This window comes from Trichoderma atroviride, chromosome 3 (assembly GCF_020647795.1).
Source record: "Trichoderma atroviride chromosome 3, complete sequence".
Lineage (NCBI taxonomy): Eukaryota > Fungi > Ascomycota > Sordariomycetes > Hypocreales > Hypocreaceae > Trichoderma > Trichoderma atroviride.
The window spans coordinates 5,338,007-5,363,621 of NC_089402.1; the positions used below are offsets into that span (position 1 = coordinate 5,338,007).

General features: G+C 47.8%; 12 protein-coding genes across 12 annotated transcripts; 7 read left to right on the forward strand and 5 right to left on the reverse strand.

The window, feature by feature from the left end:
• The first annotated feature begins 877 nt into the window (after positions 1-877).
• Positions 878-5,604, forward strand: TrAtP1_007084 (uncharacterized protein). The gene is made up of 3 exons (XM_066113380.1): positions 878-3,924; positions 3,974-5,393; positions 5,444-5,604. Exons 1-2 carry the CDS (start codon positions 959-961, stop codon positions 4,968-4,970), a joined length of 3,963 nt encoding a protein of 1,320 aa, XP_065969466.1. The 5' UTR covers positions 878-958; the 3' UTR covers positions 4,971-5,393; positions 5,444-5,604.
• Positions 5,605-6,761: 1,157 nt separating this feature from the next.
• On the forward strand, positions 6,762-8,210 carry TrAtP1_007085 (uncharacterized protein; the record flags this gene model as incomplete). The annotated part of the gene is made up of 1 exon (XM_014082129.1): positions 6,762-8,210. One exon carries the CDS (start codon positions 6,762-6,764, stop codon positions 8,208-8,210), a length of 1,449 nt encoding a protein of 482 aa, XP_013937604.1.
• A 3,295-nt stretch (positions 8,211-11,505) lies between these two features.
• On the reverse strand, positions 11,506-13,284 carry TrAtP1_007086 (uncharacterized protein). The gene is made up of 6 exons (XM_014082128.2): positions 13,271-13,284; positions 12,938-13,203; positions 12,822-12,884; positions 12,125-12,748; positions 11,791-12,072; positions 11,506-11,736 (listed from the first exon to the last, which is right to left on the reverse strand). The coding sequence occupies exons 2-6, from the start codon at positions 13,151-13,153 to the stop codon at positions 11,626-11,628; spliced, it is 1,296 nt and encodes a 431-aa protein (XP_013937603.1). The 5' UTR covers positions 13,154-13,203; positions 13,271-13,284; the 3' UTR covers positions 11,506-11,625.
• A 789-nt stretch (positions 13,285-14,073) lies between these two features.
• Positions 14,074-15,920, forward strand: TrAtP1_007087 (uncharacterized protein). Its single transcript, XM_014082127.2, has 5 exons — positions 14,074-14,459; positions 14,519-14,638; positions 14,746-14,944; positions 15,001-15,404; positions 15,464-15,920. The coding sequence occupies exons 1-5, from the start codon at positions 14,383-14,385 to the stop codon at positions 15,765-15,767; spliced, it is 1,104 nt and encodes a 367-aa protein (XP_013937602.1). The 5' UTR covers positions 14,074-14,382; the 3' UTR covers positions 15,768-15,920.
• Positions 15,921-16,545: 625 nt separating this feature from the next.
• On the forward strand, positions 16,546-17,259 carry TrAtP1_007088 (uncharacterized protein; the record flags this gene model as incomplete). Its single annotated transcript, XM_014082126.2, has 3 exons — positions 16,546-16,710; positions 16,770-16,788; positions 16,868-17,259. The coding sequence occupies 3 exons, from the start codon at positions 16,546-16,548 to the stop codon at positions 17,257-17,259; spliced, it is 576 nt and encodes a 191-aa protein (XP_013937601.2).
• A 126-nt stretch (positions 17,260-17,385) lies between these two features.
• On the forward strand, positions 17,386-18,645 carry TrAtP1_007089 (uncharacterized protein; the record flags this gene model as incomplete). The annotated part of the gene is made up of 1 exon (XM_066113381.1): positions 17,386-18,645. The coding sequence occupies one exon, from the start codon at positions 17,386-17,388 to the stop codon at positions 18,643-18,645; it is 1,260 nt and encodes a 419-aa protein (XP_065969467.1).
• A 269-nt stretch (positions 18,646-18,914) lies between these two features.
• TrAtP1_007090 (uncharacterized protein) lies at positions 18,915-19,265 on the reverse strand (the record flags this gene model as incomplete). The annotated part of the gene is made up of 1 exon (XM_014082125.1): positions 18,915-19,265. The coding sequence occupies one exon, from the start codon at positions 19,263-19,265 to the stop codon at positions 18,915-18,917; it is 351 nt and encodes a 116-aa protein (XP_013937600.1).
• Positions 19,266-20,296: 1,031 nt separating this feature from the next.
• Positions 20,297-21,374, reverse strand: TrAtP1_007091 (uncharacterized protein). Its single transcript, XM_066113382.1, has 2 exons — positions 21,276-21,374; positions 20,297-21,197 (listed from the first exon to the last, which is right to left on the reverse strand). The coding sequence occupies exons 1-2, from the start codon at positions 21,297-21,299 to the stop codon at positions 20,724-20,726; spliced, it is 498 nt and encodes a 165-aa protein (XP_065969468.1). The 5' UTR covers positions 21,300-21,374; the 3' UTR covers positions 20,297-20,723.
• Positions 21,375-21,562: 188 nt separating this feature from the next.
• Positions 21,563-22,984, forward strand: TrAtP1_007092 (uncharacterized protein). The gene is made up of 4 exons (XM_014082122.2): positions 21,563-22,038; positions 22,113-22,127; positions 22,182-22,782; positions 22,858-22,984. Exons 1-3 carry the CDS (start codon positions 21,597-21,599, stop codon positions 22,610-22,612), a joined length of 888 nt encoding a protein of 295 aa, XP_013937597.2. The 5' UTR covers positions 21,563-21,596; the 3' UTR covers positions 22,613-22,782; positions 22,858-22,984.
• Positions 22,985-23,294: 310 nt separating this feature from the next.
• On the reverse strand, positions 23,295-23,483 carry TrAtP1_007093 (uncharacterized protein; the record flags this gene model as incomplete). Its single annotated transcript, XM_066113383.1, has 1 exon — positions 23,295-23,483. The coding sequence occupies one exon, from the start codon at positions 23,481-23,483 to the stop codon at positions 23,295-23,297; it is 189 nt and encodes a 62-aa protein (XP_065969469.1).
• A 413-nt stretch (positions 23,484-23,896) lies between these two features.
• Positions 23,897-24,148, reverse strand: TrAtP1_007094 (uncharacterized protein; the record flags this gene model as incomplete). Its single annotated transcript, XM_014082121.2, has 1 exon — positions 23,897-24,148. The coding sequence occupies one exon, from the start codon at positions 24,146-24,148 to the stop codon at positions 23,897-23,899; it is 252 nt and encodes an 83-aa protein (XP_013937596.2).
• Positions 24,149-24,590: 442 nt separating this feature from the next.
• TrAtP1_007095 (uncharacterized protein) lies at positions 24,591-25,504 on the forward strand (the record flags this gene model as incomplete). The annotated part of the gene is made up of 3 exons (XM_014082028.2): positions 24,591-24,870; positions 24,947-25,389; positions 25,445-25,504. 3 exons carry the CDS (start codon positions 24,591-24,593, stop codon positions 25,502-25,504), a joined length of 783 nt encoding a protein of 260 aa, XP_013937503.2.
• Positions 25,505-25,615: the final 111 nt, after the last annotated feature.

Below are 25,615 nucleotides of genomic sequence, written 5' to 3' on the forward strand. Positions count from 1 at the left end.
ATTTCCTTTCCATAATCTCCCATGTTATCCTCCCAAAATAATATATCCGCAGTTTCATTTTCCCAGATAGTTTATTTACCCTATTGTAAGCAAATTATTAGCGCCAGGTTCATTTGAATTAACCTTCTTTAGCACCAAATCGTCTCTCCTAGTTGTAGAATTAGCTGTCTTGCTGTACTGAGTCGGAAAGAGACGGGTCCATGTATGCGCTTGATTTAATTTGCGCGGGAGGAGGAGGATTGAAGTCTATGTCTGGATAAGCTGAAATGTTTACTTAGTAATAAGCGGTAATAATAGTATTCAGTTAATTTGAATTAATAAATGATAGACTATTATTTCTAGGAATAATTTTACCGCCTTCAGCTACAGCCCGAACAACAAGAACAGCCCTCGCGCTCCTACATTAAAGGGTACAAATACACTAACACAACAGAATATAATTACTAACACGCAGCTCACAGCTGTCTTAACCAACCCGAAGGGGCATACCGCGTATACTTTAGATATCTCAAGCTACAAGTAACAGGCCACAACAGTTTGGCCTTACCTCTGTCTGCCTTGCTTTTCCGCCTAAGCTTCTGAGGCGTCTGTTTGCCTTGCTTTTTAGCCCAAGCTTCCAAGGCGTCTATCTGCCTTGCTTTTCAGCCCAAGCTTCCAAGGCGTCTGTCTGCCTTATCATATTTTTATAAGGCTCTTGGTTTCTATAGGTTGAACAAGTGGAACTATTGTATATGTTGATTGGTAGATAGATAGTCAGGTAGTAGCCTGCTTATATAAATATACACATATGCAGGTCGGCCTTACTGCTGCCTGACTTTTGAGGGATTTATATAAACACGGATCAAAAGCCCTTATAGTTTTATTAAATCGAATTCTATAACTCTTCATAAGAACTACTCCTGAATATAGTCTTTATTCTTCTTCTTCTTTCTATCCTTGACAATATTCTGTTGCTATTATGCCTGTAACTCTTACAATTGTTGATCATCCAGCGAAAAGCTGGGAGGCTGTTGAAGTAAAGACAGATAACGAATTTCTTGAAAAAGCTTGTCCGGCACAACATGATGCTGCTCAAGAAATCTTGGAATCTTCCTTTAGCCAAAGTTTTCTCAAGGAGAACCATGTTTCCGCTTCTCCAAACGGGTTCATTTGGTCCGCCTACATGGCATATAATCAGCATCATCACCTCACTATTAGGCCTGAAGATGTTTGGTTTGCAATTATTTCTCAATTTGGATTCTTTATAAAGAAGAATTCCGAGAAGTTCCGCCATCTCTTGGTTTCACACGAGGGGCAAAAAAGCCTCAAAGTAATTGATGGCTCTGGGCGGCGCAGTTTTGGAGAGCTCGTTCAATGGATGGCGCAGATGATTTTCAACGACATAAAAGATCCAAAGCTATTAGTCTGGGTTATTCCATCGTTTTCCACCACAACCAGTGTTGACCACGCTGTCGCTTCGGTGCTGCTGATGGGGGCAATGCAGCAGTATTACAGATTCACCTTTACACTACTGTGCGGAATTCCCTCGGTAACTCTCGCTGGTGAAATTTCGGACTGGGAAGGAATCCTCTCTAGAATTGATCATTTATATCAATTTGGGGATGAGCCCTCACGATTTGCCGATATGTTGCGTCCAATACTGCGATATATGATCCTTTCGTTTACCGATCCAACTAATGCAGAGGTCATTCGTTTTTGGAACACTATTGTGAATGAGGTTCCTAGAGGAAGTGGCCCACAGACATCGATATCTGGATGGATGTCAGCATTTTGCTTCTGGGATGAAGAGGGGCGGGTAAATCTGCCACAGTCTTGGAATGTCATTTTGGACGGGGTCGCATACCCATCAATTCCAACAGATGCAGTACCTGCAGGCTCTGCCGTTATTCCAGTAACAGTAGAAACTTCCAACTGTGAGGAAACTCTCAAGTGTACGCTGGTGGCCGGCTCTGTTGGAATCCAGGCGTTTTCTCCCGAGGTTCAACAAGAAGACATATCGCGTTCATTAACTTCAATTGAATCACCCCTTACAGCCGTCCAGCCAGTATCAGGGTGGTGGATATTCAGAAACAAAGGTTCTGATGGAGATGGTACTTCAGATGAATGCACAAGTGAACAGGCCTCTGGTAGTCAAGATTCGCAACAAGAGCTAGGCGCAGCTTTGTTATTATTAGATCAACCTAATTCGCCTGAACTGCATGCGAAACCTTCGACCCCATATTGCGCTGGAGCAGATGAACCTAAGCTATATCATGACGGAAATACTATTCCACTTCATACTGCTATTGCAGATTCCGACACTGAACTGGTTCGAACACTGCTTGCTGGAAATGCAAATGCAAATGTTCTCAATGATGAAGGCTACGCTCCATTGCATTTAGCAGCCAAAAAGCAAGACTCAACCTTTACGAGGTTATTACTAGAGCACGGTGCAGACCCTAATATTCGTCGAGCGATAGTACACTTTACTCAAGAGAGCGAAATCACCCCACTGTATATTGCGACAAAGACTGGAAACATTTCCGTGGTAAAGGAACTTCTTAAGAAATGCGATGTAAATGCTGCAGATACATCACATTTCTGGACCCCATTATTCGTCGCAGTACAGCAAGGGCATAAAGACATTATCAAACTACTTTTAGCACATGGCGCAAATGTTGATGGGGATCGCCGTTCAGAGCATAGTCCTCTCTTCCAAGCGGTTTTACTGCGTCGCACTGATTTAGTGGAAGAGCTGTGTGATAATGGTGCAGATGTCAATTTCAAGGATGAAGATGGAGATACCGCAATTATTCAAGCTGCCTATCAAGGATGCATGGACATTGTCCAGCTGCTCCTCAGAAGTAAAATAATCGATCTCAGAAATGCCTCTGAAAGGCCCTCTTGGTGGTATTCTGAGCTATCTGGCCACAATGAAATTACGAAACTTCTAAAGGAGGAAATGGCTCGCAGAAGCTATCCTGCGGATAACAGAAAGTGGCAGAGGGACTTGATAAATGATTCCACAAGCTCATTCCAAGAGATCGGAGGACAAAAGTTATTGTCAGATATTGCAAATGCCCAACGTTATATATACGCCATCAGAGATCCAACTAATCCAGCCATATGGAAAGAGCGCATACGATTTGTCATTCAAGCTCCATCACAAGAGGATTACGACCTTGAAGTGATTGAACCATATCGCGGTGGTAAAGACAGCGATAAGCCGTTCATTGCAGTTTCTTATTGCTGGACATCCGCCACAAGCAAAACGCTCAAGCGATTGAAAATAAAGGTTCCAAAGAAAGATGGCAGCGGTTACGATGTCCGAGAAACCCGTGCTAACACGGATATTATACGTCGAAGTCTCAAATTTGCTCATTCCAAGGGAATTAATCGCGTATGGATTGATCAAGAGTGCATTCACCAAGATGATGAGGAGGACAAGAAGGCTCTGGTACCAACAATGCATCGCCTGTATCAACAAGCAACTTTAACACTAGCCATTCTCGGACGACATATTGCGTCACTCGATGATGTTGAAGCCATTGAAGGTCTTTGGGAACCGTCTACTCGATGTGCTCATTTACGCGATCGCATCTTCACGGATAAGTGGTTTAGACGCGCTTGGACTGCACAGGAAGAAATCAGCACAGATGTTCGTAAAATGATATATCTGGTTGGTTGGGCTGATGACTTTGATACATCTGGATCAGAATGGAAGAAGATGTCACAGTCAATATCAACGCTGTTCCCTAAGCAAACGATTCAAAGAGAGCTTGTCCTTGATGGACATGATAAAACATCAATGTCATTTTTTGGCGTCGGGTCTCAACATATGATCCGTAGCTCAATTACTCTATCCATGAGCGGATTAAAAGATAATTTCACTTTAAGCTTTCCCAAACTGGATCAGTTTTCGTGGTATTCTGACAATACCAACATGTAAGAAATCAGAAATTGAGATGACGATATTAAGCTAATAACCAAATAGGGACAAAGCTCCTGAAAGACTTATAACAGACTCTAAAACGCAATCTTCTCGTCCTTCGGATCGGGATTACTCAGATCATAGCCATGTTTTAGCTGAGTGGCCACAAACCGATCATCATACAGTGGGTATGATCAGTGCCGTTTCCTTGATCCGAGGGAAGCGAAACCACTTGACGTCGGATAGACTGAGCATTTTAGCGAATATATCACGCTATGCTTATCATCTTGACGTCGCAGCACTTGTCAAGGAGCAGCCTCATAGCAGCTACTCCGCATGCATCATGGCCGTAGCATTTGCTAATGGAGATCTGAGCTTAATCTTCAAGAACCTTTTTGATAAGTCAACGCAGCCGTTCCGATTCTCAGCAAACAACGAATCCATCAACTCAATTTGCAGCGATTTCCAAACTCCTAATACATTGGGTAGTAGATGCTTGAGCCTCGGCAACCCATCCTTTGTCATCAATGACAAGCTTATGACACGAGGGGTGTTATGGGGCATTGAGGCTTGCAGAGATCTTTTGCCACTAAGAGATGAAATTTACACCTCTATCACCAACTGCCGAACTTTGACAAAGGAGATGCAACGCCATGCAGGCATTGAAATCCTTAAATCAGTCATAAAGCGGCTTTTTATATTAAAGAGAGAGCGATTAGTCGAGCTTATTGTATCTCTTGCTGTTGGCTGGTTCAAATCTCCCCAAACATTTCACTCCACAATGGAACAACTACGAAATTGGTTCTCAGAAGATGCCGATTGGCCCTCGCACGTTCAACTCTACAAAACTGGTGAAGTTCATCAGCCAGAAGATGCCTTACAGTCGGAGGGTAAACCCCCCCCCAGAGCGAGATGGCCATTTTACGTCTCCCTGAAGGCTTTAAATTTGCCAGCAATACCACCAAAAATGACGCCGACTGCGACGAAGAGTTTGACTGGTATGAAGCGGACGTTGATGATTCGCTTATCCCTGATGAATGGGGACACTCACCTTTGCTAAGATGGATTCTTTTAGGCATATACCATGGAATGCCTCTTCCGGTGGGTTCGTGTGTGTCCAAAGACGGAAACATCAACGAATACGCTATCTTTCAACTCAATCCCAATAAGATCACTTCGGTTTTCGTACCGTTGACGGAGCTTGATTATGAGTTTGGATATAACTTCGTAACTCAGTACAGCGCTAAGGGCGACTTTTGGCCTGTCCAAAAGACAAATATTAGCGTATCAAAGGAAGAAAAAGCACAAGCTCAAGCACGATTTGCTGCAATGAATATCAATGGATGGCCGATTGCAGAGAAATTACTAACTATTCAAGGCTCAAGGCGTCTTTCAGGAATATGGTCGCCAGTTCTGTGTGCAAATGGCTGTTTGAAATGGGACAATAAGACAAAATCATATAAGATGACTTTACTTGAAGATTGTAAGTTTATATTTATAAATGTTTTAAATATTACAACTAACAAAAATCAGCTGCCTCATACCATTTTCTGGATTTTCATTGGAATACTTAACAAGCAAGATAGTTTAGACTAATATACATTTGAAAATCCTTTTTTTTTTTTGTTAGGTAGATTACATGAGACAAAGAAGCTGTGTCGCAACTACTTGGAACCTAGTTGCCACAAAAGAACACATATATAAAGAGGGACACAGCTCCCTTCTTTCTAAAGGAGAGGGCAGAGATAAATATAGTTTTTTCATGATATATAACTGCAATCTATCAGCAAGATAGCAACCAACCCGCTTGATCCTCTATCACTCTTCTTTGTGACCCGTCCATGACATCATCAGTAGCCATTTCATGCCCTGTCTTTCTTCTTCCCTAGACACACAATTTGTCCCTTGTTCATATTACCACATACAAGACTCTTTGCCCTACACAGTTTCAGAGCGGGTGTAAGAAGCTTGATTCAATCACTTATACATAATCAGCAATTTGAGGACTCATCCACCGCTCAATTCGGTTAATTTTCCTTCCCTAGTTTATCACGAAGCTCACATTTATTATCTTCCAAGTCATTCATGACAGTATTCGAACCGTTTTTCCTCCTTCACGTCACTCGCTAGCTCTGTAATCATTGTAACTCACCTATTTCCAACATTAATGAGTTGTATTACCATAGAGCAAATGCGCCTCATTTCTTCAATCCTGGACGAGGCAGATTCCGCCCCAGAGTAAAGAATATGTCGTGGTACTGGCGAAATTTCCACCAACGTATAAACTGCTACAAGATCTCATTGTATATTTCCACGCCGCCACCTGAAGCGGCCGGAGTCTACCTCTGCTCGTGAAGATCCTTGACTGAAAGATGCAAAGAAGAAGTCCTTGGGTGTGTGACTAGACTTTCTCTTTCAAGATGAGGCACATTTCAGACACATGCAAAGCATTGTACAGCCATCACTCACTATCTGTAAAGTGAAAATCGAAGAATCAGGTGCCTTGTTGTAGCGGTAGAAGCAGTAGAAGCAGCGGATTAAAATGGCTTTCCGGGCTATGCTGTAGACTTGACAGTGCCTAATGCCCTTGACATGAGATTGCCAGCTGCTGCCAGACGGTCATGTCCATCACATCATGCCATACAGCTGCGCGCGCCTATGTGCTAACTTTTCTTTTTTTTGGTATCAGAATTTGTGGTATGGACACAAAAGGGAAAAAGAAAAGGCAAACAAACGCGTACTTTCTTCTTCCCCAACCTGCCTGCATCACAACATCCTGGCGGCAATACGAGCACGCGACATACTTGCATTACGACAATTTTCAACACTGAATCTGACGATACCATTGAGAATGCCTCGAGCCCGCTGCAAGAGAAAATGCGTCGTTGTGGCCACGAGCAGAGCACCCAAAAGGAACCGCACCGATCCGCAATATCCACCAATTGTTGGAGAGGTCCTAAAGATCAACGACCACGAGAACCACGAAGAAGTTGTTGAAGAGAGAGACGGAGCTGAATTGGCAGCAGAAGAGATTCGAGCCGTCTGCGAAGCGCTCATCAGGCAAACGTTCAGCGCTATTGGGATGGACGTTGACTCGTACCTCGCCTGTTTCAATGCATGCGTCGAGAAAGCCATCAGCAATGCCATGGTCTACGCCACAGCATGGTCTAAATGGGGTGGTTACAGAGACCTTCTTTGCAAGATGGCTTACGTCGCCGATCTCTGCCAGACAACCGGGAAGCTTCATTGTCCAACTGCGCCAGCGATAGTCATGGCATATACTCTCCTCCGAATCTGCAAGGTTACGACAAGAGCAGCAGGCGGGTTGCCTCGCGTGATGGAGATTTGCAAGACGCTTGAATGTGCAGCGCCGGCCATTCGACACTACGAAGACCATCCAGATGTCATCTTGAGGCTGCCCGATTCCTTTGAGCCGCCGGAAGAATGGCCTGCAATGGTTTACAACAATGTTACGGAACAAGGAGGCCAAGTTGCAAAAGTGGACACGGGCTGTCTTGACATTGACAAGAAACATCGCGGTCAGTTACTGTTGAAGCTGAAGGACTTGGAGGCATCCGACGCCGTGGACAGTGATCAAACGTACAAGGTCGAAGTCTCCCGCACGGTTACAAGACAGGAAGCACAGCAAGTGCTTCAAAGCATCATCGAGCCTCTTAGAGAACTTGAAACGCCTGAAAGTTCCCTTTTCGACCATCTCACGCTCCCACGCCTCAAGGTACTTCCAGTTGGCGACAAAAGGTTGATCCTTTGGTGGATAAAGGACATCAAGCCTGAGATATTTGCGGAATGGAGAAAAGAGACTGAACAAGACATTGAGCAATACCAATGGACTGAGACGGTCAAGGGAAAGTTACCGGAGACGTGGGCCGACCATCCAGCGGATACAGTCTTCAAGCGAATTGAAGAGCGGGCCAAGACAGACCCAGACCCTTCCAACATCAAAGACTTGGTACTTTTGAAAGAAATCTTCAAGGATCAAGAGAGACAGGGGATGGACCCAGCCTTCTGCCAAAAGATGACCCAGTGGATGCTGAGAAGGGAGCACAAGGCGGACGAGCAAGCGGCGACCATTGCCAAACTACACAAGAAGCTGGACTTGGTGGATGAACAGGCGGCTGAACAGGCGGCAGCCAGTGCCAAAGTGCTCAAGAGGCTGGACTTGGTCTTGGCCAAGCTGGGCGAGACGTCCGAACCGATGACGGAAGACGCGGAGTCCCTCTTGGGCGATAGTCTGGTGGACTTTACCGATGCAAAGAGTCCCTTGTTTATCAATGAGTAACTCGGAGGAACTAGTATACAGAGAATCTATTGAAGGGGATAAAGGGACACGAGTTTGCGGGAAGGGACCTATAAAATGCGTAATGGCTACAGACCTACGTAGCAGTGCTGCACCATTGTGCCTGAGGATGTTCTTGCGAGATAGTTGCATCAAGGTTCGTTTGTATGATTGTCAATTTGTGGTACAGGTAGTGTAGGCAGTCAAGAGAATATATACCAAAAGCCAAAAATGCCTGTAAACCAGCTATGCATAGGATGTAAGTTGTTGACATCCTCCCCAGCCGTAGCCGAAGTCTGGAGCGAACACGTATTCTTCCAGACATGAGCACCTATGCTTCTACTACCTTAATTGCTAGTACTACCCGCCCTCTCTGTATCGTTGATCACACCGTTTCCTGCATCCTGTGAGAGTTTGGGTGACGAGTTAGCATATATTGTTACATCCATGGCCAAAACATCTGGCGCGTAGGCTCAATTCTGTACATCCAATGGTTAGTTTATCTTTGCGTCATATACTATGGAGACAAACTGACTGGATAAGCATTACCCATCTAGAGATACAGTAACCGACTTATTTCGACATGTTATGGTGCACTCTCCTTTTCATTATCGCTCAGACATGCAAAGTCTCACTCACATCATGCAGGACCCGACCAAGCGCCGCCTAATGCTCCAGATAAAGGAAATCGGCTCCCCGAAAGAAGTTTCATCATCCGACATGATCCCATTTCGAAACACCGCGACGAATCCCCAATAGGAAAAGGACTTTGGCGCCGTCGTCTGGAAAAGGCTGGCCTATACAAGCGTGGACTACAACTACAACATGATGAAGCATTCACCTATAATTCTTCTGGTCCGCACACACGTTCATCAAGCATTCATGGTCAAGTTAGAGAGCGACCCAACTTCAAAGCTGAAAAGGGTCTTTCTTACATTCACTCTAAAATTTTGGCGAGCACACATCTTTCTACCTGGCCTGTGATACAACAAATAACAACTGAAGCATATCATATTCTACGTCCCGCATGCCAGCCGGTTCCTTCACGGCGCCCTATTACAAAGAGGTGTCTACGCGGATTTGGTCTGCAACACTGCTGCACAACCCGCGTCCATCCCAATTGTATCAGTTGCTTGGCTCTCCATGGCGGCGGTAGCAAAACTACATACACAAAGCGCTACTGCTTCTACTGCCTAGGAGGCTCTTGCCAGCCACCCGATCATAGAAGATGGGCCCTCGAGGAATGATCGCCCAAGTGCGCGAGAGATGAAAGAAGACACCACCCCATGAATCAGACATTTATACAAGTTGGGCCCTCGAAGATGTAACGGAAGAGACATCCAAGAGGAGATCAATCAACAAGCCTGTGGGATCCTTGAACAAGCCACCACTACGCTGCCGGACACTTCAAAATATTGTCAGAGTTCAAAAGCCAGCAATACAGGGACTTCTCCAGCTTCAAGTCGCTTCCACAGCGCTGGAATACCTCCAATCTCCCTCCCAATCTTGCCTTCAATCACCGCCGGCGACATATCTGCTCTAGACGCGCCAATTCCCACACGACAAAGCCTACGATAGAACCGTCTACAAGATCATTCGCTTTCTCCGCCGAATGTATTCCGTGACAACAGAGTTTCAAGCCCAATTTGTTCAAGAAGAGGCGATGATTCGGATACAGCGGACATCGAGGAGGAACCGACAAGAAGTTATAACTAATAATCCACAGACGCTTAAAGAAGAGATGATGGCCAAACTCAAGAAGTAAGGCTTGCCAGAATATGCCATCTCATAGTTCACCGCAAATACTGTTGGAATTTTTGACATGAAAATATTGCTAGACATAAATACTAGGAATTCGTTAGCAGGGGTTTTACTAGTACGGAGATCTAATACGCAAGCATAATTTCTTTTTTTTTTCTTTTTCTTTACATAGCGCACGCCCGATTTCATATAATAGCAGCAGCAAAAAGAAATATATAAAGCGGTACTTTTGCTACTTCTGCTGCTATTGCTACTATATGTGTATTTATCTTTTGGCATTATTAGTTAATCTCTTTACCCTGCTGGTAACTATATCGGCATTTTAGATGATTTTGTATACTCTGTACATACTTTGTGTTCTATACAGGCCTTACTTGTGTTCGACTTGTAACTTGGGAGTCAAAGTATCCCAACAGGGTGATTCATACTTCTCAGCTCAGGCTTTAAAGTGTATCGCACACCTTCTGCCGTAAGGTCTTTTTTCTTATAATTTAGTAAATAATTGACTTCTTTACCATTTAAAACAATTTTTAGAGTCTTCCTGTTGATGAGTCGCGGCCTTTCATTAAATTTTGCATAACCATTCTTGCGTTGTGCTTCTCGGTTTTGCTCTATAGCATGTCGGCGTGATACTGGCTCGGTCGGGCGTCTTTTGACCAAGTATTGCGACCCGCGAAACTCACGGCTTCAAGACTCTTCTTTAGAGCTGGATGAGTGTTTACTGTTTGCGTCTCTCAGCTCTGCTCTTAGCCCTTTCGTACAGAGGTAGAAAGAGTAGAAAGAGTAAAAAGCATAGTAGAAGTGGTATGCGATTAGCCATGGTCGAGCCCTAGATATTAAAATGGTGTGCTAAGTAAGATGTGTAGATTAATAGTACACTTGTCAACTCACAAGCTAAAGTCTGAGCCGTTTCTCGGGTATTTACAAGAAACAGGCGACGTAAGACTTATCGAAGGCCAGCATCTCCGATGAATGGACCTCACAACAAAGACAGGACATAAAAGGTGCTGCACTCGAAGGTCTTTCCAACCGGGGACGGAGTTGTAATGTCCATGCCATTTACACCAGGAATCGATATCTCGGACCTCTACAGCGGCCATTCGGCGCATCCTCCCTAGATAGGAGGACATCTTGTCTTCCTTGTAGGGCAGTGAGATTTTCACCGCCATAGTCCTCACGCAAGGTTTCTTCCAACCAATCACAGAGCAAGACCGATGGAAGACATCTTCTGTCACACCACACCAAGACCACGAGCGCTTTACAGTCAGTGTCATAGCATTGGCAACAAGTCCAGCTTTGTTCCAACACAGGATGATATCCATCTTGAAACAACGTTTGTAAAAGTATTTGCCTACATAGACGACATCATAATCTTTTCACGCACCCTGGAGGACTATCGGGAATACCTTGGCCAAGTACTCAGAGCTCTCGCAAAATAAGGTTGCACACTGGTGTCTGTTTGAGTTGAACTTCACAGCTTTAAGCAGGCAGAGCCATCTATATAGTCCATTGTCTATGATACGACTACTCAAAATAAAACCGCTTTTGGGGGGAGTTTCGCATAGTAGCCGGTTATTTCTGCAACGACATTTTTTCGTCTTTTATCGCTGGCCAATGCCATGTAATACATTCCATGTGAATCAAATGCAACCTGAATCTAGTGCGGAATATTTGACTGCATTTCAGGCCAAGGAGTCCGAATAGCAGAAATAATATAGTCGTCTAGAACGCGCATCTTGAATATAGCTAGACAATATTGGAAATAATACTATCACGATCCAAGTCAGTAACAGATCTTTGAGCTTTAAATAAGTGCACTCACTATCCACCGTCGCCGATGCGCTTCAATTGTCGACTCTGTGGCTTCGGGATTCTTGCCCACAAAGTCCTCTCTGATGCTGTCCCAGTTTGCGTCAAAGTTGTCTTTCCAGCTTTGCAGTGTTTGAACGTAGTGAGGCCCAATGCTCTCAACCGTTTCTACTTCCAGCGTGCCGTTGGAGCCGCTGTGAATTGATGTCAAGAGCTGGTTGATGGTCGGAAGGTATCCTCCCGGAAAGATGTACTGGTAGAGAAAGTCACCTAGAGCTTGGCCACTGGCGTTCAGCTACAAATAGTCAGCAGCGTTCCTTTAAAACAGCCTTCTTCGTAAGACTAACAGAGTTAATTTTTGTAATGCCTTGAACTACCATGCGGCCTCCGTTTGGCTTCAAATATTTGGAAATGTGTTCAAAGTACGTATTCATAAACTTGTCACCAACGTGCTCCAGCATCTCGATGGAGATGATTCGGTCATATCCACCCTCGGGAACAGGGGCTTTGCGATAGTCACAGAGCAAGATGGTGATCTTGTCCTGCAGACCCGCAGCCTTGATCCGTTCTTCAGCAAGTGTTTTCTGCTCTGCCGACAGGGTGAGACCAGTTACCCGGCATCCAGTCTGCTGAACGGCAGTAATGGCCAAATTTCCCCAGCCGCATCCAATGTCCAAAACATGATTGGTGGATGATATGTCGGCTTTATCGAGGATATTCTGGACCTTGCGGCGCTGAGCTGACTCGAGCGATTCTCCCGGCTCGCCTGACCAGATAGCAGAACTGTAGTTCATATCAGGAGATAGAAAGCCGGCAAAATGTTTGTTGGAAGTATCATAATGGAACGATGCATTCTTGAGGGCATTTATGGTGTCATTGGTCGGTAAGAGATACTGCGCTGCGCGAGGTAGGAATGTATATAGAAGGCTACCAGCGGAGGCGCTCAAAAAGTCTTTATTCCTTATGTAAAGCTTTTTCCAAAATTTATGAGTTCATTTGTTTTATTCTTATAGTTGGCAAGGTAAAAAGCAAAGACAAACGCACCGAGAATAGACCAACAAGATTATCACATTCCAAGTCTTGTGCCATGTATGACTCTGCGACTCCCTATCAAAGCATGTAAGCCTCTACTTCCATTGACACAGGCTTTGGATCCCTACCAAGTCAAATCCTTGACAGAGCCGAACAAATACTTGAGGATTTTTGATAATAACTACGATAACAAGATCTGATTCGGAGCTTCCATTGCCAAAAGTTACGCTCTGACTCTTTTCGTTGGTGTACTTGGTTGCGATAGTTAAGCGGCCGTGTTGAAGGCGTTTTAAAACCTCAAAGACTGAGTTACGGGCAGCCGATTGAAGCCAAGTCTCTGCCATTTTGAGATGCAAGCTCAAAAAGATGTAAAAGCTGTTACAGTTTCTGATGTCTGCAGTCTTTAGTGAAGGCCTTTGGTACTGATATAGAGTTCTCCAAATACAAATCCATATACCTACTATGAGAGCAAGGGAGTCCGGGGGAAGGATCTGTAGCCTCCACAGATTCAAGGTCATGTGTACAAATTATATGGCTCAAAACAAGGCTGCAGAGCGTAGAGTCACATTATCACACGGCTTCGGAGAGTTTCACTTGTGCTCAACTCGCCACAACCACCATCGTGCTCGAGACTGCATCATAGATTTGTCACCGTAATCAGAGCCTCGCGGGCATGAGGCGAATCTGGATCAACTAGTAGCTATATCTGGAAATAGATGCATATGCCAAGCATGGGTGGAAGAATACGCCCGAGTTGCAAGCTCAGCTGCTGTACAGACGAGCATCCTGCATACGTAATGAGGTAACACAACGATTGCCACCTGGCGCCCAAGCTGATAAGCAGGTTTCAAAATAATAGCCATCAGTTCAGCTGAGAACTAGTCTCTTCATCGTATATGACTAGATCTAAATCCCGATTTGTTGCAGAGTTGATCTCATGGCCTTGCCGTATCTCCACCACTTCAACGTCACATCGCGGGTGCATGTGAGCAGGATCAGGCTGCGGGCGAATGATGCATAGACGATATGGCACGCATGACAAGGGTATAGCATATAAAAACAGGGCACAATGGAGACCCAAGTCTCAGCTACTACAGCATCCAACTATGAACAAGATTCTTCTTCTCAGCCGCCATGTGGTGGGCGTCTAGATCGATCTGGGGTCGTTTTGGCCGGCTTACATGCAGGCCCCATTGTAACGGCACTAACACGCAGCAAACAAAATCGAACCGGCCCCATCTTCCCAGCCATCGCCAATTCTGATTATTGACATGGGCAGAGCGCGAACCCTGAACGGAAAGAATAACAAGGAATAATGCAGGCATTCATAACTCGCGCCACATGAAGGGAGAACCCTGCCATCTCATCCAATACCGTGCACCAGCACCAGCACCAGCCCGCAGTTCCATCGACTTTGGACCGAGGCTCCTTATCAACTCCCTCAACGTGCCCGCATCGATTCGATACTGGGCGGAGCGAGCCGCACGCCAGCTGAACCACTGAGGCTCGTCTCCAGTTGGTTTCCATTCTCCGGGGAGCAGCAGCATCGGCATCGCCAGGGCAAATCATCGGCATGCACAACAACAGCAGCAACGGCCAGCGCGTTGGCACGTCGGCAGCAGCAGCGGGCGACGCAATTGTCATTGTCGGGTCAGCGCCATCAACTGTAGATCAACTGTGTTTGTGTCACTTGCTCACTGTGTTTCTAGCGCGGGCATCATCGGCCTGGACGTTGCTCTCGTGCTGGCTGAGCGGGGACTGGGCCCCTACATCACCGTCATTGCTGAGCATCTGCCGGGAGACACGGCTGCTACGTATACGTCGCCTTGGTGAGTTTTGTCTTGTTGACGGGTCTTGTTGCTTCGTTGCCATGTCTCCTTTCTTTCTGGCGATGCTGGGGCCGAGGCTGAAGCCGAGGCTGACATGTTGATGGCAGGGCTGGATGCAACTTTTCTGGCATCTCGGGCAACGACAAGAATGCGCTGAAATGGGACCGCCTCGGCTACACCCATCTCACAAAGCTGGCTTCTGAGCAGGGCGACGAGGCCTATATCCGGCGGACTCACTCAGTCGAGTATTGGGATGAGCACGTGCCCCACGAGAAGATCAAGGCCATATCCGAGTATCTGGAAGATGTAAGTCTTGCTTGTTTCATGCCCTTCTCTCCATGGCATCACTCACACTGCCACAGTTCCGCGAGCTGCCTAGCCATGAGCTCCCGCCCGGCGTCAAGTTTGGCATATCCTTCACCACCCTGACGCTCAATGCCCCCAAGCACATTGAGTATCTCTTCCGCCGGCTCAAGGAGCAGTACGGCGTGCACTTTGTGCGACACAGGTTCCCCACCATCCAAGCTGCATATGCCAGTCCCACCACAAAGGTCGTTGTGAACTGCACCGGTATCGCGGCAAAGACCTTGCCCGGCGTGGAAGATGAGAAGTGCTATCCCACCCGTGGCCAGGTTGTCCTTGTAAAGGCACCGCGCGTCAAGAGAAACATTATGCGCCATGGCAGGGACTATGAGACGTATGTGATTCCGCGGCCTGGTACGGATGGCCACGTTATCCTGGGAGGATACATGCAAAAGGGCTCGAGGTAAGGCCTATCTGTCTGCCCAAGTGACATTACGAATGCCGGCTGACACATGGTAATAGCGATGGATCAACGTATTCGTACGAGACGGAATCCATCGTCAACCGCTGCCTGAAACTGTGCCCCGAGCTGCAGCAATTCGACATCATCGCCTCCTTCGCCGGCCTGCGCCCATCCCGCGAGGGCGGTGCGCGCATTGAGCGAGAAGAGATTGTCATTGACGGCAAGAAAAAGGTGCTTGTGCACAATTACGGCGCTGGAGGCACAGGATATCAGGCGGGATATGGCATGGCCTTGGAGGCGGTTAGCCAGGTAGACGATGTATTGCGAGATTTGGAGCGGGCCAGTCGACGAGCGCGACTGTAGCAGTTGGGATATTGTCGAATATTAGTATTGCATTTTATTGTAGATAGAGCTGCATAAGGTTTCATTTTAGTCTCTTTTGTCGGTTTGTCTCTTCACAAGATGAGCCGGGTTGTAGATGTATGCATCCAAATATAGTCATCACACGGCGCAAAACTAAACTCTCACTGGCCATGTGCGAGTAATTTTGTCAGCTTCTGGAAGCTATAAGCCTTGGAGCTGTCTATAGATTGACTCCCAATGCTCAGGTACATACGCGTATAGAACGGCATGGCAATAGTATTCAGTAATAATCGGCGTATAAAGAGGCATTCACAACGCTACAACTTTCAGCCGAAACAGCCCTTGGCAATAGTGCCAACGGTATGGAACTGCCCAATTCTCATTACTGCTAATATTAGCCCGCAAAGTCTTGCAATCGTACCCATCGGAAATAACCTACTTTGCCCTTTTGAGGTGCAGCGTCCGGCCACCGGAGCGAAATATAGCGGGGGGAGCCGTTTTATCTTCCCCGCGCCGTTTATGATGTGATTGTGTTGCTGGATTCGGATAACTGGTGCTGTTAATCGTTGACTAATTGATAGATGGTGCACTGCAGCACGGTTAATTGCGCCGGGGCAAATCATGGATGCATGGACTCTTTTGCAGTCTATTCGCAGAGCTGTCTAGGATGTCTATCTTCTTTTCCCCTCTTCGACTTACATAGTTGACAGCGAAGACAGATGGAGTGAATCCAAGTGCTAAACAGGAGACTAAACAATTCAGATAACTCATCGTCGCAATGCCTCTCAGCAGCTCGTCTCTCTTCGAGGACCCAACCTACGACATGTTCAAGTTCCCTTCACGACGAAGCGTCGTCCACAGCACTGAGGGAATTGTCGCATGTTCACAGCCTCTGGCCGCCAAATGCGGTCTTGAAGTACTGCGAGCAGGAGGCAATGCTGCCGTAAGTAACGAAATGATGTGAATTATATAACAAACTCACTGACAAAGCCACAATGATAGGACGCTGCCGTAGCAGTTGGTGAGTTGAGTGTCCAAGACTCAAAATGTGACGCTATCTCACTACATCTTACTGACCAAGGGCCACTCGTCTTATACAGCCGCCGGCCTCAACATGACCGAGCCCTGCTCAACCGGCATCGGCGGCGACATGTTCATCCTCTACTGGGACGCCGCCAAGCAGCAAGTCTTTTCCATGAACGGCTCCGGCCGCTCGGGCGCAAACTGCACGCTCGAAAAGATCCGCGCCGACCTCGACATCGACGACGGCGACGTGGGCAAGATCCCCATGACGAGCGTCCATGCCGTGACTGTTCCCGGCGCGGCAGCCGGATGGGCGGATGCAGTTGAGCGGTTTGGCAGCGGCAGGCTGGATTTGAAGCAGATCCTGGACCCGGCGATTCGGCTGGGCGAGAAGGGATTCCCGGTGTCTGAAGTGACCGGCTACTACGTACGTTGGACTGGTCTTTTCTTTGATGTTGCAGGTATTTGATGTGTATGATGTAGGAGCCGTCTAGTGACGCCCTATAATCATTGCTTCCAGCCGTAGTTGAAGCTGCGAGTCTCCTTTTCAAACTGACAGCTATCAAGTGGTCCAGCGCAGAGCATCTCATCCGGGATGCTTCGCCCAACTATGCAGAAATGCTCAAAGTCGATCCCAGCCAAGCAGACGGCGTCAGAGCCCCCCCGTCCAGGCGAAATCATGAAGAATCCCACCCTGGCACAGACATTCCGCACGCTGGCCGAAGAGGGCAAAAGGGGCTTCTACACTGGCAGAATCGCCCACGAGCTCGTCAAGGTCGTCCAGGATCTCGGCGGCCATCTCACATTGGAGGACCTGGAGCACCACCTTGAGCTGGGCAGCGAGCCCGTCGAGCCCATCTCTCTCAAGTTCCGCGGCCAGGGCCTCACCAAGGAATCTGCCGACGAGGGCATCGAGCTCTGGGAACACCCGCCCAACGGCCAGGGCATCATCGCCCTCATGGCCCTCGGCATCATCCAAGAGCTCGAGAAGCAGGGCGAGATCCCGACGTTCAAGCCCGACGACTTCAACACCACGCCCTATCTCCACGCCATCATCGAGGCCCTCCGCCTGTCCTTTGCCGACGGCAGCTGGTACATTGCCGACCCCAACGTCACGCCCGTGCCCATCGAGGGCCTCCTCTCGGAAAAGTATCTCTTCCAGCGCGCCTCGCTCTTCAACCCCAAGCGCGCCCTCGATCTCGTCGAGCACGGCGAGCCAAACTTCCCCTCGCCGGCCCTCCAGAGCAGCGACACCGTCTACTTCACCGTGTCTGATTCTCACGGCAACGCCGCCTCCTTCATCAACTCCAACTACGGCGGCTTCGGCACGTGCATCATCCCCAAGGGCTGCGGCTTCACGCTCCAGAACCGCGGCGCAAACTTTTCCCTCGACGCCAACCACCCGAACAAGCTGGAGCCTAGAAAGCGGCCGTATCACACCATCATCCCGGCCATGGCCACCAATCTCAAGGACGGCTCTCTGCACTCGTCCTTTGGCGTCATGGGCGGCTTCATGCAGCCCCAGGGACACGTCCAGGTCCTGCTAGGCCAGATTGTCGGCAAATTGAACCCGCAGCAGGCGCTGGATGCGCCGCGGATATGCGTCGGCGCGGGCTTCCCCGAGCCCGGCAAGCCGTTGGACTGGACGGTGAGCGTCGAGGAGACGATGGCGCCCGAGGTTATCGAGGGGCTGAGGCAGTTGGGCCACAAAGTGGTTGTTGTTGGCGGAGGGCCAAAGAGAGGCCTGTTTGGACGAGGGCAGATTATCAGATACACGCTTGATCCGGTTGAGAAGACGCCGATTTGGTCGGCGGGCAGTGACATGAGAGCAGATGGAGCGGCATACCCGTTGTAGACGGATGGATCAAATAGCATAAGCGAAGAGATGGTGGTATGATATTTCTTAGAGAAGTTAGGTATCCAGCACTCTAGTTCTAATTACAAGTAATTACTACATGTCCTATGTACACTTGGAAGTAGCAGTAGCAATAGTAGCAATAGTAGCAATAGTAGCAATAGTAGCAATAGTAGCAATAGTAGCAATAGTAGCAATAGTAGCAATAGTAGCAATAGTAGCAATAGTAGCAATAGTAGCAATAGTAGCAATAGTACTACGTCTTCCAGTTATTCCAGTTCTTCCCAAAGGGTGACTTCTATCCAAGTATCCTCAGACTTATCCTCTGTAGCCTGATGGATGCATTCAATGACCCATTCTAGTTCATTATGCTCCGCCCACCTCAGAAGAACTTGCTTGTGTTCGGCTGGCAGGACGTTAATGATGTGTGGATCGAGGGTTTCAAGAAGAAGCTCGTCCAGATCCGAGTCTTCACCAGTTGCCATGGTACTTATGATGAAGCTACCAACGGTGTCTAAAGCCTGTTCCCGAGTTATGGATCGCGAGACTCCACGGGAAGGCTCTGGTGATTGAGAGTGCTCAACTTCGACGTCCATCAAGGTGCTTGTTTCCTCAGGCATCGAGTCTTCACTAGCAGTATCATCGGCTCCTGTGTCTTTCTCGGGCTCATCGTTTCAAGTTTCGCTCTCCGCTTCACTGATTCTTGCTTCTGTCGCCGTACTTTAGGCGGCTTTGGCTGCTGCGCGTTCGGGTCCTCGTGGAATTGCAGGTCGGTGCTCGTACACTTGCAGTCCCGACGATAATTCTCAATGGCAAAGGGGATAAAGTCCATCTACCGAAGGATTTCAAGAATAATGGAGGCATCGAGGCCTGGGTTAGACGGAATTCGTCTAAATTGGTGAAATGCAGCAATTGCAATAAGTGTTGGTGCAGGGAGAATATGTAGCCTCCCATGACGTTTTGCAAGCCGGTACATCTCTCGTATTTTCTGCGTAGCATCCGCAGACCCGCCCCGGACAGAGCAAGTCGAAGCATCTAGGATGCGTGTCTTCTTTAGTTTCTTAACAGAGTCGTTGAAGGCTTCGCGATGTAGTTTTCTGGATAGTTTGGCCATTGTGAAAATGTTGCGCACGATTTTCTTATGCCACTCTTCTCGTTGGTCTTCGGTGAGATTCTGGATGAATCATTCGGCGTTTGGGTTATCGAACCAGTAGTTGTAGTAATAGCAGTGATTGTTGTAACAGTTATAATAGCAGTAGTAGCAGTAGTAGCAGTAGTAGCAGTAGTAGCAGTAGTAGCAGTAGTAGCAGTAGTAGCAGTAGTAGCAGTAGTAGCAGTAGTAGCAGTAGTAGCAGTAGCAGTAGTAGCAGTAGCAGTAGTAGCATTAGTAGCCCATGTTATAGCCAGAGTGCCAGATGACTAGGTAGGGTGCTGGATATCTGTTCCCAGTTTCTTTCTTTTATTTCGCCATGTGCCTGATTCGTCCATGTTGGCAACGGCTTTGATGATTTCTCTTGTTGGCGGCGGCATTTTGATCTGATTCGTTCGTCAAGGTGCCGTGGTGACGGTACTTTCAGGAGGAAGAAAAGGACGAGGGAAAGAAGGAGACAGACAGAGAAGAAAGAAACAGACAGAGAAGAAAGAAACAGACAGAGAAGAAAGAAACAGACAGAGAAGAGAAAAACAGACAGAGAAGAGAAAAACAGACAGAGAAGAGAAAAACAGACAGAGAAGAAAGAAAAGCCAGTCACCGCCTTTTCCTCGCCATGTTTGGCCACCTGGCAGCTTTCCCAAGTTGTGTAACATACAAGAGCCCGAGAAGCAGGGCAGTGACATGATGGTAGTAGGCGTAGAACAAGCAAGATAGCCATTGTAGACGTACATATACACCATATAGCATACAGCAAGATATGGTCTGGATAGTAATACAAGATTTATTTCTTTTATTCCCCAAGCATACAAAGGCTCTCGTGTATAACAATATGTGTATTTAGCGTAAGCCCTCTTTGTATAACGCCGTCGCATATCGTACACTTGAATCCATCCCTCAACCATATCCTTTCTTTTACATGTCCTTCCTACTGCTGCTCCTTCTTGTCGCCCTCCTCCGCCTCAACCAGGACCTTGTTCTCGTCAAACAGCTTCGCCAAGTCTCCATTCTGGTGCATCGAGACCAGGATGTCGCATCCGCCAACAAACTCCTTGTTCAGGTACAGCTGCGGGATGGTGGGCCAGTCCGAGTACTCCTTGATTCCCTCGCGCAGCTCCGGGTCCTCCAGGACGTTGAAGGCCGCAAACTTGTCGGGGCTGACGCCCTGGATGCCGAGGATCTGGATGACGGCGCGCGAGAAGCCGCACTGGGGCGTTTCGGGCGTTCCCTTCATGAAGAGCACGACGGGCGCCGAGGCAACGGCCTTGTCGATGGCGCCGCGAGTGGCATCGGACAGCAGCCGCATCTGGAAGGGCGTGAGAGGGACGGGCATGCGGAAGGCCGACAGGGGAGCTCGAACTGCCGGCCGGGCTGCTGGCCGGGCAGCTTGCCGCAGGAGGCTCTGCAGCAAGTCATTGTCAGCAGGTTGTTGTCTTTCCGTCTTTCAATCGGTACATCTTGTAGGGCGCACTCGGCTTACAGAAGCGACTGATCGTGAAAACATGGCTGGACGTGTCTGGTGTGCCAGATGATGCAGAAAACATCAGCCGAGCAAAGCCTGGGCCGAGCAGAAAAAAGCTGCGGCTTCTGGCGTTGATGACTTGACAGCTAAATTCGGAGGGGTGATGCAATCGGTGGCGCTGGCCAATCACCGGCCAGATCGGTAATCCGGAAATCGGTTCGCCTAGAACGCACGCAGAAGCGTGACAAATCTGGCTTAAAGAGCCGGAGCGCCCATCGCCACAGGGCCGGGACGCTGCAGTTCCTAGTGAATAACCCCTGTAAACCCGCTGTCGTGAGAATGGACGGCGTCCTGTCCAATATCCAGAACCAAGGCATCACGACAATCCTGCGCAGCTCCGTATTCGCAGCCGCAATAATCCACTGCATCATCGCCGTCGCCATGCCGCATCTTAACGAGCTCTCCTCCAGCTCTCCAGCGCAGGATGTCTCTGCAGCCCGTAGCGACGGCAAGGTGCATCTCCTGCTGGCCGCCTCTGGATCCGTAGCAGCCATAAAGATTCCCAACATCATCAGAGGACTGTCGCAGCATCCCAACCTGTCAATCCGCCTCGTACTCACCAGCTCAGCCGCCCATTTTCTGCAAGGCCAGGCAGATGAGCAGCCCAGCCTGGCGGAGATTCGCAAGTATCCCAATGTCGACGCCATATACACGGATGAGTCTGAGTGGGTGCAGCCATGGACTCGGGGCGCGCCAATCCTGCACATTGAGCTGAGAAAATGTGAGTCAAGTCATGTCTCGTGAATATTGTGTGAATATTGTCTGCTGCATACTAAACATTACTTGCTCAAATAGGGGCCGACCTATTGGGTATGTTAGACTCCCCTCATACCCTCTGGACGCGATTACTTACGTGAACATCAGTAATTGCACCACTCAGTGCAAATACCCTCGCCAAGATGGTGCACGGCATTAGCGATTCTCTCCTATTATCAATTGCCCTCGCCTGGGACACCGACGGCTCTGTTGACGGCAAAAAGAAGAAGATTCTCGTCGCCACAGCCATGAACACCGCCATGTTCCGGAGTCCCCTCACGCGGCGCAATCTCAAGACTCTCAACGACGTCATGGGCGGCCCGGATGGATGGGTTGAAGAGCTCCAGACCATCTCAAAGGGGCTTGCCTGCGGAGATGTTGGCCAGGGCGGAATGGCAACATGGGAGACGATTGTGGCGGCGATTCAGAGCAAGCTTGGGTTGGCGGCTGAAGGGAATGGAGATGATGAAAGTAGCAGATTAAAAGAAGACAACTCAGTTGGCCAGCAGACAGGCTCAACAGTGAATAAGAATAAATGACCAAATGAGTGCATTATCTGGTACCTACCTGGATTATGGAAGCGAACTCTGTCTCCAAACCAACATGAAGTTGAGCTTCCTGGACAAAAACACTTCTTCCCCGTTATCATTCCGTCGCATTTCCAAGCACCTGAGCTGGCACGTATTGGATGCTATACATGGCATACAAAGTAAGAGGGAAAAACACATGCAACAATTCTTTAATTTCTTGAAAGCAAATAATTAACCGTCCATTATCAACGTAGGTATTTCTGTTTTAGCAAAGTGGTCCCGATTTCCCAATTTTAATATATCCCAAATACCAAAGGCTTGTCTGCCGCCTAGGTAGGTAAGTATGTAGGTAGGTAAGAAGGGCTTTATATTTTTATCTCTAGCCTTATTCAAATAAAGCTGTATAAATAGTAAGATTTAATTAATGTTACTTATACTATTAGAAAGCTCTAAAGTTGCTAGATCTCTTTATATTAATAAAAGTTCATTTAGGTAAAGCATTTTAGTAAAAATTACTACTTAGTTAATAATTCGTGGTATAAATTACCTTGATACTACAAATGCAATATCGCGAGACGTGCGTTCAATACGCAACACAATAGTAAAACAAAGTCTTGTCTACTTTCAACAGCAGTAAGCTTGGCTAAAAACAACCAATTGCCAGTTGATATTTATTTAGACTTCCCTAGCGTTAGCTTTTTCCTTCTTTAGGAAGCACAATAACCATCTGCTCGGTCACTGCCTGTTGAAGTTGCTCACCCAGGGCTTTGTATTCTTCTTCCATAGCCTCTTGACCCTCGTCGTATATCACCGATATCCGTTTAACAAGTTCAGCGACGGCCTCCAAGGCTTCATCGCGCTTGATCTTGACTTCAACCATCTTGCGTGGTGGGTATATCGGCTGGGTGTCAACGGGCACTTGAGACTTGTCGGGTCTATTCGCATCCGCGGACGACAGGTTGCTTGAATTCTTCGCTGACTCGGCCGCCTTGCTCTTGGGCTTTGGGGTTGCTTGTGTGGTTTGAGGGTTGGTCTGGCTTGGCTATTTGGCTGACTCGACCGCCTTACTCTTGGGCTTTTCCGGTTGTGTATTTTCCTGTTCTCGTTTTGCCCTTTCTTTCTCTTTCGCATTGTGTTTCGCCTCCTGAAATGCCTTATTATCTTTCACGTCTTCTGCCAGTTGGTCTTTCATTAGCTGAGGCTTTTTGACTGCTACTGCTACTACTGCTGCTACTATTTCTACTATTTCTACTATTTCTACTATTTCTACTATTTCTACTATTTCTACTATTTCTACTTTGCCTGATAGACTGCAGTGTATTTCTGCCAGTCCTTGTTCACCATCTCAAAGACAGACGTAACTAGCATGTGAACCCAGTCGTCCCGCTGGTCCTCCGTTAAAACTGCGACTGTGTCTTTATGCCGCGGGTTGTTCTTGGAGATGTCATAGAATGCGGTTTTGACTTCCGTCGACGGGTCCTGCCATTTGTCTGGCTGCTCCACGTTCTCGACATAGTCGACGCCCTTTCGGTTGTGCAGCGCCATTTGATAACAGGTCGTGTGGCGACGGTTGCGATGAAGGGGGAAATGAAAGAAAGAAGAGAAAAGAAATGAAGAGGAGAGGGGATTTATAGGAGTAGAATAAGGCATTGTACTTTTATGCCTTGCGTGCCTGGGTGCCTTACGCATATTCTTAATTGCCAGCTGGCGAGTTCTTATTTATTATATTCTGCCAGCTGGCGAGCGTTTTATATTTTTTGCCTACCTGGTCGTATCATACTACTAGTACCAAGGCGCGGTTGAGGTGTTCTGAGCACACGTGCCTTGTACCTCTTCTTTCCCCAGTCAATCTCGTCTCCTTCATTTTTTTGTCTTGCTTCATCCTCACATTCTTTCTCCTCTTCCACTCCCTCTCACTCCATCCATTTATCGTCCATCGTTAATAACCCAACCTATCTATCGTTAAGCCCGTCATCAATATCCCACCATGGCGCATCCCAGCCGACCATCCCTCATGAGCCGCCTCTTCCCCCAAGAAGATGGCCCAGCAGGTCGTCTCTCCTCCACCGAAGATCCATCGTCCTCTACACTATTCTCGGCGGAGAAAGCTCCATTTGGATCATCGTCGTCGGCATCATTCCAAGACGAAAGCATTCGCCGCAATAACCTGTATCAAGCATGTTTTGCTTCCTTCAGCAACACCGCAGCGCAAGACAGAGTGCAGCAGGACAGGGCCGTCGAAGAAGACATTCTGACATCTCTCAAAAGTACGTCAGCTATCAAGCCGCGACAAGTTCCTCGAGCGCATTGTCTCCGCCAGTTACTAATCCTTTACCTGTACAGAAGCCTTTGCCGAAGAGGCCGTCGAACTGCACACCTCCACCAGGGCCAAACTCTTCGAAGCTCAGCAGGATATCAATTCGAAAATCTCCGACTTCGAGACGCTTACGTCTTCCATCACCTCTGCCGTAGACGACATATACGCCAACTTGTCATATCCACCTTCTGCTACCCTGTGCAGCTCTGACAACTTCCCCTCGGTCACCGTCGCAACTCATCTTGCAAGCGCCAAAGCCCAATTAGAAGAGGCGAAGAAGCAGCTTCACGACCTACAAGACGAGTGGGAGGATACCGTTCGCTTGGAAGAAGGCCTTCGCAAAGAGCTTGCCAGCATAGAAAAGGCGCCTGGACAGAGTGATGCGGATGATGCCAGAATGATCAGCTTCAAGGAACAAGTGGAGCAGCTCGTGTTGAATAACATTCAGGCCCTTGACGAAATAGAAGATGTGAGTAGATTCGAATCATATGACTTGGAAGAACATGGCCTAACCCAGACTACAGACATACAAAGAAGAGGTCCAAGCAGAGAGAATGAAGATGATGCAGGCCATGTGGGACTAGAAATATGTGAAGAATCTTGTCTATTTTTTTCTTCTACCGCTACATATGTATCTATTTTCCTCAGCCATGACTTTAAATCACGCCGCCGCTGTGAGCGTATTCCCATTCGCC